The 15,786-nt window shown below is 44.0% G+C and overlaps 1 protein-coding gene across 1 annotated transcript in view; it reads right to left on the bottom strand.

The window, feature by feature from the left end:
* Nucleotides 1–15,786, bottom strand: part of PCSK2 (proprotein convertase subtilisin/kexin type 2) — a 180,136-nt gene that overhangs the window by 24,415 nt on the left and 139,935 nt on the right. The window contains exon 7 of the mRNA XM_081149046.1: nucleotides 5,698–5,786. Within this exon, the coding sequence (XP_081005172.1) occupies nucleotides 5,698–5,786 (89 nt within the window). The remainder of the gene's footprint in view (nucleotides 1–5,697; nucleotides 5,787–15,786) is intronic.

The raw sequence follows: 15,786 nt of genomic DNA, 5'->3' as shown, positions 1-15,786 counted from the left end.
CCACAGACTGAAAGCAAGGCTCTCATTCATATTCAGGGGCCAGGCGCCTGACATTCTTTTAATCTCGTTAAGCTCGGGAAGAGTGAGGCATGCATTAATTGAATGAGACACAGCATTAATTTTTGCAAGCGACTGCACCATTAGCAGCCAAGACATAGGCTCAGGGTGACCCAAGGGTTTTTAGGGAGGGCCTCTCCTTAGTCTCTGGGTGCTCTAGGAGCTGCAGGGGGATGCACACACAGAGAGAGAGGACCCAAGAAGGCATGAGAGTGAGAGGCAGAGGCAAAGAGGGAAGACCAGGCATCTAGGACTCAATGTCTTCACATTTGTGAAAATGCTCTACTGGATGATGTGATTTGATGGTGAGGAGACACGGTGAACATCGAGCATCTATTCCCTCCGCTATCCGCCCCCACCCCCAGGCTTGATCACCACACTGATGACCAGCAGTGGCTCTGCATCCCTACCTTTAGGCTCTGAGCCTCATGCCTGTCTGTACAACTTGCAGAGCTGCTAGCCTCTAGGGCAGCAATTTTCAACCAGTGGGCTGCAAGAATTTTTAAAACATGCAATATCTTACTATTTAGTGAGGGGCACTGACCTCCTTTCCCTTAGATTGTCAAGTAAAAAAAATGACAACAGCCAACACAACAATAGCCATCTAGCATGAATGCCCTGCCTTGAACCATAAATATATAGGTCACATAATAAAGTTGCACCTTATTGGTCACATCGCATAATAATGTTGCGCCTAATTGGTTAATTCCTGGTACCAGAAATCCTTATATACAAGTATAGGCGCCTGATTTTTAAAAAAGTCACTTTGGAGCAAAAAGGGTAGGTAATTATTATATTGTTTGTAAATATATCAACATTATACCAATTTTTTGTCAGATTGGCAAAAAATATAATTACATTTTTTGGTGTGCTGCAGAATTTTAGTAATTAAAATTCATGTGTGCCATGAGATGAAAAAGGTTGAAAATTGCTGCTGTAGGGGCTCAGGGCCCAGGGGATTTGAGATAAATCCTTTCTGACTCTATTCCTGTTAAAAAGGTGAGCTTGTACCTGATACCAGGATATGCTACATCTGCCCACAAACCTCAGTATCTCTAATTGCCACCATTTGGGCTTATGAATATTAGTCTGCAGTGTAAGGAACAAATTCACGCTGATCTAGGTTTTAAGGATCTAAAAATGTTAATTACTGTGCTAATGGGTTATTTTTATTGGTTTATTTAAAAACTCAGATAAAATATGTGTAAACCCACGGAAATGTAAGTTTTATTGGCCAAATATGTGGAAGCAATTCATTGCTGGTAGAGAAATTCTAGGTCATTTTGACAATGGTCAAAGTGTGGTTTCCCAACTCTTCAGAATCTCAGATGAGATCAAAGGTGATCTCATCCTGAAGCCCAATGTGTATATCTATATGCTCTGGCTTAAAAGGAAGGGAGGTAAGGCCCATTCCAACTGGCCTGGCCGCACCCAGGGGCTGCTCTGAGAAGCTCTGCAGAAGTCCAGGTATGAGGCTGCTTGCTGTGCCCCTCCTCAGTTATTCTCCGCCACCTGGCCTTGTTTCGTCCCTCCCAGCACTCATTATCTGCTATTACCCAACTTATTTGTTCATTGTCAGAGTCTTCTCTTTGAGTGTCAGCTGTGTATCCCACCACCCACAGCAAGATTAGGCACATGGTAGGCACCCAGCAGCAAGGCCTTGGTCTCCTTGGAACTGATTTGATTGGAATAAAGGAACCAAAAAGGTTGTGGTTTTGATTCCTGGTCAGGGCACATACCTAAGTTGTGGGTTCGATCCCAGGTCAGGGTGTGTATGGGAGGCAACCGATTGATGTTTCTCTCTCACACAGATGTTTTATACTCTCATTTCTGTTCCCTTTATATGCCTGTACTAAGATTCTACAGCACCTCAGTTTTAGAATTTTCTTGAAGACAGATGAAGAGAGACAGACCTAGGACCCTGGAGGGACTTGGGACGTAGCCGCCAAGGCCTCGGTAACCTGTAACTGGACATCTTGAGACCGCCAGAGACGTGCAAGATCTTGGTGGGCCACCAGGTGGCGCTCTACACAGCCCTAGCTCAGGAAGCTCCTGAAAGAAAGTCTCGGAGGGAATGCTCATTTAGAGTAATAAAAACACCCAGCCAACTTTTGTACTTGCCAACCAGAATGGACAAAATGTTCCCCTGAAATATGTACAGTGGGGAGCCCGAAATTCTGCTTCTGTTGGGATCTTGAATAACTCTAGCGCTTCCTCAGGAAGGATTCCTTTCAATTCTCCTGGGAAGCCCAGAGAACACTGGATATCCTAAAGGACACCCGACGGGCACTGCAGTGTCCTGCTCCTTGAGCAGTTAGAAAATCAGCTCGAGTGGTTACAGAGGAGCAAACCTGGGGGTTAGGGAGTGGACAAAGAGAGAAAGGTGACTGCTTTGTTGAAAATCTGTGTGGCGGGGCCTCCCACCAGCTCCCCCCTTGGTTTCTGGAATCTCAAAGCATTGCCTTGAGGGTTTCAGAAAGCAGGGGGCACGTCTTTGAGGTATCAGGCTGCATTCTGCCCGCCTGTGGGATGGGGGTTAATCAGCAGGTGAGGCAGAGGCTGCTGTGCTCTGCCTGGATCCGCTGTCCCCCTCTGAGTCTTTGTCTGGGGGTGTTCTCTGCTTTAGGAGTTCTGAGCTCACGTGAGCTGGCAGGCTGGGCAGGCCAGGAGCCTTCCTCACCAATGAGGGATAGGAGTGAATAAACTCCCAGCATCCTCACCAGGGTGGTGGTGGGGGGTGTGTGTGCATTTCCCCCAGATTCTTATTGTTGACACTATTGCAGATGTCCTCCATTCCCCTGACTTGCCCACCTCCACCCAGCCCTTGCCCCCCTCTCCTGGCCTTCACCACACTGTTGTCTGTATTCATGGGTTATGCATATGTGTTCTTTGGCTAATCTCTTCACCTTTTTATCTGGCTGGGGGGTGCATTTTTGAGGGGGGTTCCCATAGTCCCTCAGATCCAGTTTTCCATGGGAGCAACCAGCTTATCTACATACACTGTTGCTTCCTTCCCTTGGCCACCTCTCCCTCTCTCTGGTTTCCTGGGATCACCTTCCGAATAAACTCCTTGCACTTGCAGGGAAGCAAAATTTGCTATCCCAAAATGTGTCTGTCTGGCATGAGGATTATTTTATTTTTAAGAAACAAAGACTCAAGAAGAACCTTTGATTGGTCAGCACCAGGGCAGGGGGTCACTGGTCAATGTAGCTGGACCTGGTGTTACCCACATGGTTTTGCTGCTTTTCTGGGCCTGGAGCTGAAATACAACTGAGGCTTAGGGTGCCCTTTCAGGGTCGTGGTCTCCACTGATTGGCACCCTGAAAGGGCACACCTAGAAAAGCTGATGAATATTCTATTGAACCTTCCTCTAAGACCTCCCCTAAACTCCCAGCCTTTAAAAACCCTTAAAACTAAGGTCCTGGGAGCACGCTTATGCCTTTCTCTCCCCCTCTGCTTCCGTCTCAGGTGCATATCTCCAAAAGTCTGAGGGACCCCATGAGACTTGCCACCAGGGGAGCAATGGGCAGTGGCAGCTCGTCCCAGGCTTACCTCTGCACTTGTCTCCAAGGCCTGCTTCTTCTACCCTAGGCCCTTCCTTGTTTCACTATCCCCAGCTTTAATAAACATACTCTCAAAAATCAAACAACCACACATACAAAAAGAACCTTTGTCGTCCCCCTTAGTGCCTAAAATAATTTCGACAGAGAGAGCTATCCTGCTGGATAACTACAGTGTAATATGAACTAGGTGTGGCAGGGCCTAGAGATTAGAGTCTGCTCTGTCTCCCATTGTCTCCACAGGCCCAGCAAACTTTGTTTACCAAACATTTGCTTTTCCATCTCCCTGTGAATTGCCTTCTTCCCCTTCAAAGTCCCGAAACACTACCCACTTCTCCCTAGCTCAAGATGGCATATAAGCCTCAACTGCCCTATATGTCCTTGGGCCCTATATTCTTCTGGAACCCCGTACATATGTACATAAGTAAGCTGGACTATTTTCTCCTGTTAATCTGTCTCATGTCAATTAAATTCTTAGATCAGCCAGAAGAACCTAGAAGGGTAGAAGAATATTCTTCCTCCCTCATGTATTCAAGTTTTTGTCTCTGGTTTTGCTTTTAGGTAATTCAAATGGAGAGGAGAGCAAGAGAATCAGGTACATTTTGATGTTTTCAGAATTCAGGTAATAGAGAAAAAAAGAAGCAGCAGATGGGGAAAGGAACCCCAATAAACCTACAAAGCACCTCGAGCTGCTCTCTTAGTTTTTGCAGACAGTAGTTCTAAGAATCCCTTGTTCAAAAAACCAGTTGATTTGGCTTTCCAGAGCCTTCGAAACGGCTTTGAACATAATCACCGTGAGTGAGAAATTCAGGTCTGAATTTTTCAGTTGCCTCCAGTTCTGTCTTGTGAATAGAGAACCCACCTCGCCTCAGCTACTGTAACCCAAGGTACCAGCCTAGCTTATAAAATATTAATTGGGTGATATCCTTTCCCCTGATCTCATAATGGTTCCTGACATTTTTAATGCTAGCATTTTGGATGCACACAAAGTAAAGAGAGCCGAAACCCGAGGGGCAGAGCCTCCTGTTTACATTTCAGAACCTGCCAGACACATTCTTTTGTGAAATTCAGCACCTAACTCAGGCAAGCCTCTCAGCGAACTGTGTTGAAAGAGGCTAATGGTGGGTTTGTACAAGTTGCTCTTGCTTTATTCGGGTCCCCAGAAATGCAAGTGTCAGCACAAAGTGTGTTTATGGTTCCATTAAATAGCCAGGAGAAATATCAAGGCAGTTGTAAAAAAAGAAAACCAAGGTTGGGCGAGTCAGCCTAAATAAATTAAGATCCAATTTGATGCTGAACTCGGAGTGAGCCAGGATGGCTCCATCCTCCAGCATCCGGTTGAATGATTAGGAACCCTGCTCTTTCATCTTCTCTCCCTCTCTTTTTTTGGGTGGAGGAAAGTTTTGGTTTCTAAATTTCTAGTGACTTGCCACCCTCATTTCTAAAGCCTCCCGTAAAGATGAAATTGTTAAATATCCTTCCTGTGGAACTTAGTAAAAGGCTCCAGGTAGAATATATTTCCTTAAAGATGAGATGCATTGTGCAAACACAAAAAAACAAACAAAAAAACCATTTTGAAGATTCTGAGTATGTTTATAATAACTTATACACATCTCCTTATATTCTACAGTCTTTGTTTGAGTCTCATTAAAATGTTTTGGATAATGACATGAAAGAGTACAGACAATACAATTCCATTTATATAAACTGGCAACGGCCAATGTTTGCTGTTCGGAATCAGGATTGTGATTGTGCTCGTGGGGACACAAGGACGGCTTTGAGGGTACTGGCAATGCTTTGTTTCTTGGCCAGTTTGTAAAAATTCATTGAGCTATATGTTTGTGATCTGTGCACTTTCCTGGATTTATATTACACTTAAATAAAAATTTAAACGTTTATTAATATTGCCACGTAGGTTAAAATAAAAATATTTTTTTCATTCTTGTTAAATCTACGAGTCTCAGGTCTCCTGCCACAGTGGGAGTTTTTGCCAGGCCCTGGCCAGCCTGGAGACTAGCCTGTGATGGGTTTGGGGCTGGCTGCCTGGAACAAGGCCTGCTGCTTGGCAGGGACAGCTTACCTGCGACCTTGGAGTTGTATGCCACTCCGACCCCACAGATATTATTGTTGGCTGCGGCAGAAACTTCCCCTGCACATCGGGTCCCGTGGCTGTGAAGAAAAATAAAGACAGCTATGAGATACAGAAAAGGCTCAAGAAGAGGTTCCTTAAATTCTGTCAATGGGAAGCAGTTCGGTTCTTTTGAACGGCTCAGTTAGCCGGAGGCCAGCGCTTGGCCCACCCGGTTTCCCTCTGTGTATCCCAGCACCCCTTTTCTCCCCCCCCCCCAGCTCTTCACCTTGGCTTATTTCTACCAAAAGAGGCTTCTCAGAACATTTCAACCTTGAAATTTGATCTTTACTTTAAAATTCAAAGTACCTTCCTGCACAAGACATACTTAGAGGCCTCCAGTAAAAAAGAAACAATATAAGGCAGGTGTTTGCTGGTTGGAAGAGCCCTGATTTTTTCTGAAGCATTAGAATTGTGGGCTGGTGCTTAGTTTCAAGGCTGGCCGTCCATTGGGGGTAACGCTGCCTGTCAGTTATAGGATAACGGTTCCTTACGTTTTTGGATCATAGACCCTTCTGAGGATGTATTGAATGCTATAAATTCCCACTTTCCTCCAGGGATTAAAAAAGAGACATTGGCAGCATTCTGCATACAGTTTCAAGGAGTCCGCAGAGCCTTGGAGGCTGACCAGATTAAGGACCCCAGGCATTTATTAATCTTTCTGAGGTTTGCCCGGCTTTATAATTCTGAGCGAGGTCTTCTCAGGGCTCACGTTCTAGAATGTCCCTTTTGCTTGCTCTCTTTTCCCTTATTCCATGGGTTCCAAATAGTTCTTTCCCCCTATATGTATTCCCCTCTTCTTGAATTTGCCTGGTGACTTGGGCTGACCCATGAAATGCAGTGGAAGGATGATGAACCACTTCTTAAGAGGCCTTGAAGCCCTGGCCGGCGTGGCTCAGTTGGTTGGGCATCAGGCCATGCATCAAAAAGTTGAAGGTTTGATTCCCAGTCAGGGCACATGCCTGGGTTTTGGGCTCGATCCCCTGTAGGGGGCAGTAGATTGATGTTCGCTCTCACATCGGTGTTTTTCTATCCCTCTCCATCTCCCTCCTCTCTCTTTAAAAAAAAAAAAAAAAAAAAAAAATATATATATATATATATATATTTTTTTTTAAGCTTTTTCTTTTTAAAAAATATATCTTTATTGATCTCAGAGAGAGGAGAGGAGAGGGAGAGAGAGAGATAGAAACATCAATGATGAGAGTCACTGATCAGCTAACCCGCAACCTGGGCATGTGCCCTGACCGGGAATCAAACCCTGATTGCCTGGATCCTAGGTCGATGCTCAACCGTTGAGCCACGCCCGGCCAGGCTCTAAAATATATTTTTAAAAAGGCCTGGCAGCTTTGGCTTCCATCAGCTGATGCCAGGTGCCACATAGAGGAGCCTGAGCTAGCCCACAAATGGGCGAGGGCAGGTGGAGAGAGAGGCCCAGCGACCTCCAAGGTTCCAATAGCTCGGATGAGATGCCGGCCTGTGAGGGGAGCCTCCTCCCTCCTCCAGACCAGTCACATCACCCCAGGCCACAGCCTGCGGAGAGAGACAGGCTGTCCCTGCCAGGTTACAGGACTGTGAGCAAATAAATGTTTGTTCTTTTTTAAGCCGCTAAGTTTTGGAGTAGTTTGTTAAGTGGCAATAGAGAACTGAAACAAGCATGAACTCTTGTCAGTCAGAATGCCGAGTTTAAATCCTAAACAGCATTCAAGATGTGGAAGTCATCTGAGACTCCCAGTCCTGACCCTGAAAAGCCCATTTTAATGGTCCGTGAAGCAGCTAAGGGATTAAACGGTCACATTACCGAGTCTGCCGGAACAGTGTGCACCTGCCTGCTGAAGGGCAGGGTGGGGAGGGCTGGCTTTTCCACTCACTACTCAGACTGTGGCGCATGGTAAGGAAATGTGGGTGCAGGGGCTGACTGGCCACGCGGCCCTAGGAAGCTTTGATTTCTGCGACATCCTTTTGGGGCAAGTAAAGCTATTGCACGAGCCCCTAAAAAAAAGTATACATATGGCCCAGTCAGCGTGGCTCAGCGGTTGAGCGTCGACCTAGGATCCAGGAGATTGTGGTTTGATTCCCAGTCAGGGCACAGGCCCAGGTCGCGGGCTTGATCCCCAGCAGGGGGCTTGCAGGAGGCAGCCGATCAATGACTCTCATCATTGATGTTTCTCTCTCTCTCTCCTCCCTCCTCTCTCTGGAATCAATAAAAATATATTTTTAAAAAGTATGTATATACACACACATGCGCACACACAAATGTACACACACACACACATTTTCTTTGTATGAGTAAAAGTAAATCCTGCCTCCATAAAGGCTACCTGTCTCCTGGGCTCCAAATTCCCTTTGAAAGAGGAATAAAATCTGTATATTGTGTCCAAGTAAACCCCGAAGTTACTATAGAAGTCGGCCCTTGTGGTGATGGGTCTGTGAAAACGTATAGCGCTGAGCAAACCGCTCTCTCCTGGTCTAAGTTTTCTGTCAACCACACTGTGTCCTTGAGGAGGTGCTTGGTTATGAAGGAGTTTCGTGGGAGAGCGTCGTGGATGTGGCTTTCGTGGCTACTGCCTTCTTATTCCAAGTGCTGAGGCAACTGATCACTAAAGTGTTGAAAAACAGCATGAATGCATACACGTGTATTTATATATGTAAAATATGTAATAACCCTTTGTATTGATTCATATATATACTTTAAATGTATGTATTTAAGTATATGCTTATAATTATATCTACCTATATAGTCATAATTATATACTTATATATTTATATGTAATATATACCTATACATTATCATAAAGTATACATATGCTTCATATATGTGCATATTTAAAAAATAGAACTTTCAATGGGGAAAAAGAAGGGGGGATATCTGTAATACTTTCAACAATAGAAATAAAAAAATAAATTTTATGAATTTCAAAAAAAAGAACTTTACTGGGTACTGATTAAATGTGACTTGCTTGCCTGCTGTTTGGCTCATGCTGAACAAATAATTTTTAAACAAAAGTTTAGAAATCAGTGTCATTATTTAATAATCAGCCCTGTCAAGGTCGCCTTTCTGAGACCTGAAATGTGCAGTCAGGCCTTGCCCGGGCCAGTCAATACTTTCACGAACACCTGTGAAGAGCACGGAGGTGCTGATGGAGGCCGTCTTGTGTGCGGATCCTGCTCTATTGGACTCAGGAGCTAGAAGGCCCAGCAGCCATCTGCCACTTACAGGGCGGTCATTCATCACCAGGTACTGAGCTCAGTGCTTTTCTTGCCTCACCTGCCTTAATCCTCACAGGAGAACTACCAATAGGTACTGCTCCATTTCACAGATGTCTAAGTTGACTCTCAGAGGTGCTGGCTCCAAGTGCCCAGCCAGAAGGTGGCTGAGCCAGGTCTGACACCAAAGCTCAACTACTAAACCACCCCGCTACCCTCCCACATGGTGATAAGCTTGTCTCTGCCGTAAAACTGCTTACTAATGGCTGGAAGACAAATGCATGTGAACTGGCCTGAGCAAGGGAAAGACACGGAATGCTTCCTTATCTTTAATTTTGGCCTCTAAGTGGGCAGATGAATGTTGTGGGCTCTCTAGAGGAACATATGGGAAGAAACATTTCATTGCTAAATTAGGCGACACTAATTAATTATAAGCAACTAGTGGAGGCTTCCTATAATTGCTCATGACACCATCTTTCCACATTCCTGGGCCTTTGTAAGCTCTGCTCCCACTGCCTCGAATGCTTTCCCCTCAATCCTGCCTTCCTGATTTCTCAGGCAAACGTGCTTGCTCCCTGAATGTCAGAAAAATATTTTTCCAAATCCATTTTTATTTGGTCCCTTTGCTTTCTTAAAACATTCAGTAGCTCCCTCTCACCTCTACAGTAAAACATAAGCCTGTCAGAAGTGGAAATACCTGCAGGGGGTGAGGGACACACATGGTTGCTTGATTGGCCTCCTTCTAACGAAGGTCAGTGGGAGACAAGTGACAGGAGTTGTGGGCGTGTTGCATTGCTACCCTCCCGGGTCCATGTCCTTGGCAATGTGGTTTTCTTGCTCTTCCCACAAAGACTGGAGCGTATTTCTCTCTTCCTTGAACCAGGCTGGCCGTGGGACTTGTTTCAGCCAAAAGCACATGGTGGAAATGGTGAGCTTGGACCTCAAGAGGACTTGCAGTTTCTCCTTCTTCTTGAAACCCTGCCCAGGCACCATGCGGACAAGTCCAGGATTCCCTATTGGATGATGAAAGACATGCAACCCTTCGGGCCTGTCTCCTCGGCTGATGGCCAACCGTCCTCCAGACGCGTGAGAGAGGCTGTCCTAAACCAGCGAGCCCCAGGCCAACCTGCCAGCTGACCGTGGACACATGGGTGAGCCCAGCCACGGAGCTGAGCCTGGTCCAGGTCAACAGAACTGTCTAGTTGACCTACAGACTTGTGAGCAATTGTCAGTGCTTATTGTTTCAAGCTACTACGTTTTGGGATGATTGTTATGTGGCATTATTTGACAATGGATAACTGGGGGCTCACACCTGGACATTCATGGCTGTCCTGGAGCTTCCCCAAAGAGCTGCAGTTGCTGCGAAGATGTCCAAGTGGAAACCTGAGGCCCTGCCCCTGCCCTTGCCCTTGGGGATCTCCAGCGAGAGAACGCAGGCACACCCCTTCTTTCCACGCTGCTGGCCTTCCACTAGAGTGATGGGTCATCTGGCTTATCCTTCCCAGCCCCAAAGCGTGTTTTCCTACATGTGCCCCATTCAAGTCATAGAGTAAGATATATCGAGCAGTGTGACCAGGATGAGTATCATCTGTCGACCTACTAAGGGCCAGGCACTGTGCTGAGAGTGTTGCATGCATAATTTTATCTAATCCTCACAGCAGACTATTACTATTCTCATTTTAAAGAAGAGGGAGTTGAGGCATAGAGATATGAAGTCACTTCTCATTGGGAGGAAGAACCAAAATTCAGACTCAAGTCTGCTGCTTCCAAACCCCTTCTCTTAACCATGACCCTTGACTATCATCTACTCTTGACTATCAGAAATGTGCAAATAAATAAAAAGTGTGGTGGTTAATTTTATGTGTCAACTTGGCTGGGCCAGGTGCTGCTCAGATATTTGGTCAAACATTATTCTGGGTGTTTCTGTGAGGGTGTTTGGGATGAGATTAACATTTAAATGGATGGAACTTGAGCAAAGCAACATATATAATTCCGTGCACGACCCGTCAAGGCATCCTAGATAGCCTCAAGACCAAAGGAATCTGTAATCCAGGGCACATTCATGGTTTTATATGGATACAGATTTTTAAAAGAAACAAACAGATAGAGATGCAATTGAAGCCCTCCCCGAAACCAGTATGCCTCAGAGCTGACCACTGCACTCAGTTTGACAGTCGGAACACTCATCCGTGCATGCTTTTATGTAATTACCTTATAGTCAGGTATGCATATAAATGTTTCATAGTATACGCTCTCCCTAAAATTTGCTTTATCCATTTGTATTTTTGAGGTTTATTCATGAATTCTGGCTCATTTGTTTTTAGTGCCGTGCAGTAGTTCATTTATACAAACGCTGAAATTGACTTAGTCATATTTCTGATGTTGCCATATAGGTTGTTTGCAATTTGCTTGCTATTACAATTTGAAGAAAACATTCTTGTATATTATTTCCTTGGGCACATGTGGAGAGGTTCTCTGGGGTATGTGTGCGGTGGTGAACACAGGTTTATGGACATACACTGCCTCCTGCAGGGCGGGAGAGTCCCTGCTGCTCACACATCCTTGCCAACATTTAGTATCAGCAAAATTTTATCATTTTGCAAGTTCAATTGGTGTGAAATGGTATCTCGTTGGTTCAGTTGGTATTTCCCCTCATTACTAGGGAGGATGAGCATCTTCTCGCATGTTCTCTTGTGCGAATTAGCTGTGCATAACTTCTGTCCATTTTTCTATGATATTTTCTCTTTGATTTGTAGCCATTCTTTATATATTTTGACACTTAATCCTGTTTTTCCCTAAAATTTGGGCATTAAGTCGCACATATCTTCTCTTAGTCTGTGGCTTGTCTTTCAACTTTGTTCATTGTGACTTTTGTTGAAGAAGATGTTTGATTTTAACGTAGTCAGGTTTATCAATCTTTTCAGTTTTCTTGGGGTTTAGTGATTTAAGAAATCCATCCCTGTCTTACGATCATAAAGATATTTCTCTACATTTTAATTCTAAAATATTTCTATGCATTTAGGTCTTAATTATCCTGGATTTTGTTTATGCTCAGGATGTGAGGCAGACACCTATTTATGAACAACTAGCCCTATTTATTAAATATCATCACACCATCCTTTCGTTATTGTTTTTATTGCCATCTTGATTATGTTTAAGCTTCTTTTTATAGAGGGTGAAGGGGTCTCCTCCTGGGCTTTCTATTCTGTTTCTTTGACCGTTTTTCCTCTCCCCGTGCTAACCCTGCTCTCTCATATTTGTTATGGTTTTATAATGTTTTGGTGTCTGGCAGGCAAAGTTCTGCACCTTGATGTTGTTGGTCTCCCTTCCTCAGATTCCTCCTCTGCCTGCTCCCCTTCTCTTGTCTTCTTTTTCTGTTCCTGGCTCCTTGCTTTTCTGTATCAATTTTAGGATCCTTTTGTTTAATTTCACAGAAAAAATGCTATTTAGAGTTTAACTGAAGTTGCATTGCATTAATAGGTGAACTTGACATCTTGATGTCGTTACATCTTTTTATCCATGAACTTAGTACATCACTCCATTCATCCGGGACTTTTTAAAATGCGTTTTCTAAGTTTTAGAATTTTCTCCTTAATGATCGCACATATCTTTTCTTAGATTTATCATTATTTCATTGGCCATGAGATGTGGCATACTGTCAGATAAAAGAGACGATAGGTAGCATTCTTATTTTGTCCCAGCACTAGCGAGTGTGCCATCGAATTTCGGCACTAAGAATAATGTTTGCTGTAGGTTGTTGACAGTGTTATCTACAACTAATAAATTACCTACCCAACTGCACCCAGGCTAGATTTTATCCCATTTATTGAGATTTTATTCCAGAGGCTGTATTTTTCAATCGCAATTGGTTCTTTTTCATATTCATGTTTATTTTTGCTTGCGTTTCCCACATCATTGATTTATTTTTTAAACAGGTGTTATTCGCGCACTTATCATTCTGAGCAAATGTGCAAATAAAAGGCATGATGGATGATTTTATGTTTCAACTTGGCTGGGCCATGGGCTACTTAGATATTTGGGCAAACATTATTCTGGCTGTTACTGTGAGGGTGCTTTAAACATAATTTATTTCAAAGTCTTTTTAAAGACTCCATAAAATTAATTTCACCTGGTATAAATTCATGCCCTGTTTTTTATTTTGTTGGATGGGTGTGTTTTTTTCCAGATATTTTTGAATTTTGGTTTGCAGGCTAATGTCGAGTTGGAGATCCACCCCCCACCCCTCCCCCCCTTTTTCTCTCTCTTCTGTTAGCCTCCACTCCTGGACGCCGGTCCTGTGGTTGTCTTAATTGATTCCTTAGTTCTGTATCCACAGCCACCGACTATACTGGTGTTTCAGGGCTCCGGATTCACAGAGATATTGGGAGTAACACAGATTCATTCAGCAAGTTAGTGGGCACCTTGGCCAGGCTCATGGGCACCTAGTCTCCAGCCTCCTTAGGCCTACAGATTCTCAGATAACCAAAGTTCCTCAGTGGCCAGCTGCAGTCTTTTCAGTCATGTCTCTGCTGAAAGATGCTTCGGTGTTGGACATATTGGAGCTGAGATGCAGGCATTACCCAGCTAGTTTGTCATCAACCATGTGTGCTGGCTAACGTCCAATGAGTAAGACTTTAGGGTTTCAAGAGTCCTGGTTAAATAGGAGGTGCAGCTGCTTTTGGGGGAAACCCCAGGTGTGCTGGCAGGCACCCAGTGCTTTCAGGAGAAAAGAGGCTCTAGTTTCCTGAGGCTAGATGCTAGGCTTTTCAGTTTCCCCAGTAGATCAAGCGTGTCTCATGCATACATGCTGTCTCTGGATATTATTCCTCTTTCAATCAGCAATGCAGAAACACAGGCACCAGATTCTTGCCATAAACTTTAACCCTGAGTTGACCGTTACCTAGTTTCTGTCAAAAGCTCAAATGAGAGAATGGATGTCTGAGAAAAATGGGCGGATGGCTGGGCCATCCATTAACTCCTTTGGCATAAGCTCTCCCCATTTTCTACGTAAAGAAACTTTGACTCAGTTCCTTAGAAATCCCTTCACTGAATTTCACAATTATATTTGCTGCCATTTGGGGGTGCCGACCATGTGCCATGCCCTGGACCAAGTGCTGGGCATACAAGTCTCTAGTCCTTCATATGAATTTTCAAGGTGGAGTTTTACTCCCATTTTACAGAGAGGAGAAACTGATTCAGGGATCACTTATTTCCTACCAAGTAATTAACACAACACTACATCTGTTCATCATAATCTGCTATATTTTCCTCTCTTCAAAAAAGAATTATTGCCACCCGAGGGCCATAAAATCCCCATATGCGGCACGCATAATACTAGTTTCCGAAGTAGAAATGGTTATGACAACATGCAGATGATTCTTTTATAATTGACATAATTCTCTCCATAAGCCCCAAATCTGTGTTATGTCTATTTCTTCCAGCTGAAGGGAAACCTTAAGTAACGAAGACTTGTCTAATCCAGGTAGGAGACTAGAAATAAAATCAGAAAACCCTTTTGTGTTGTTTTCCCAGCGACCCAGAATAGCTAACAAAATTAACCCCTGTTGTATTTCACCGCGCTCTGGTTTGGATGCAGGGAGGGTTTATTGCTACAGCAGCCTTCGAGCAAATGTTGGCTTCTGAGATACCATGTTCTCCGATTATCTGTGGGTTCGCTTGCCGTGGTTTTAGTTACCCCGGGTCACCTGCAGTCGAAAATATTAAATGGAAGATTCCAGAAAAAACAGTTTCTAAGTTTTAAACCGCATGCCGGTCTGCAATCTCTCGCCGTCTTCCTCCATCCCGCCCTGAAGTGGCCCCTCCGTTGTCCCGCATAGCTGTCTCAGTTAGCAGGTTGCCTGTTGAGGTCCCACAGTGCTTGTGTTCAAGTCTCCTTCGCTTTACTTAATGATGCCACACTCACATGGCTTTTCTTACAGCATAGTTATAATTTCCTATCTTATTATTAGTTATCGGTGTTAATCTCCGTACTGTGCCTAATTTAGAAGTTATACTTTATCACAGGTATGTATGTATAGGAAAAAACCTAGTATCTATAGGGTTCAGTACTATCCATGGTTTCAGCATCCATCCATTGGGGGTCTTGGGATGTATCCCCTGTGGATAAGGGGGGCTACTGTATTCTCAAAGCTCACATGAAAGAAGAGGCTCTATTAGGCCTGCGAAAGCAGTTTGAATTTTATTATCCAGGAGGTGATTTCCGAATTGTCTATAAAGGCAGAAGGGAAAGATGTTTGTCTATTTCGCAACCATTAAGTCTCACCAGGGTAAAGTATCCGTTTCCATCAGTGTGCAAATAGCCAACCAGAGAGGGCTATTTTCCTCACATGCTCTTCTTTGGCTTGTCACATAGAGTTCTTCAAAATGAAATATGATTTTTAATAAGGAAAAAAAGTTAATCAGAAAAAAATCTTTATTATTTGAAGGTTTAATGCTATCAATCAGGTGAACTTACATCGAGATAAATGTCCCTGGCCATCCATTTTTCCTTCCTCTTTCCATCCATTTTGGTTGCTTTAGTAATAAATGTCTTCTCTCTTCCTGAATTTATAGTAAGTTTCTGCGGCCAGGAACTGCATCTAATCCAGAATCTCTTACTCTTTAGGGCTTAATAGACAGAGCATGCTGCACCCTGTGATGTTCCCTAAATATTGCCGATGGCAGGGATGACATTTCAGTGGTGAATGCTTGTCAAGGAAATGTTATGCAAGAGGGACTTTTATGGACAGTGGCACAGTAATGAATTATAGATCTGCAATGCATCATCGAACATTGACCTAAAACCAAGCAATGCTGGAAGATTATTGACAAAGCAAA

Source organism: Miniopterus schreibersii, assembly GCF_964146895.1.
Source record: "Miniopterus schreibersii genome assembly, chromosome: 10".
NCBI classification, from domain to species: domain Eukaryota; kingdom Metazoa; phylum Chordata; class Mammalia; order Chiroptera; family Miniopteridae; genus Miniopterus; species Miniopterus schreibersii.
This window is presented reverse-complemented; position numbering and strand designations above follow the sequence as displayed.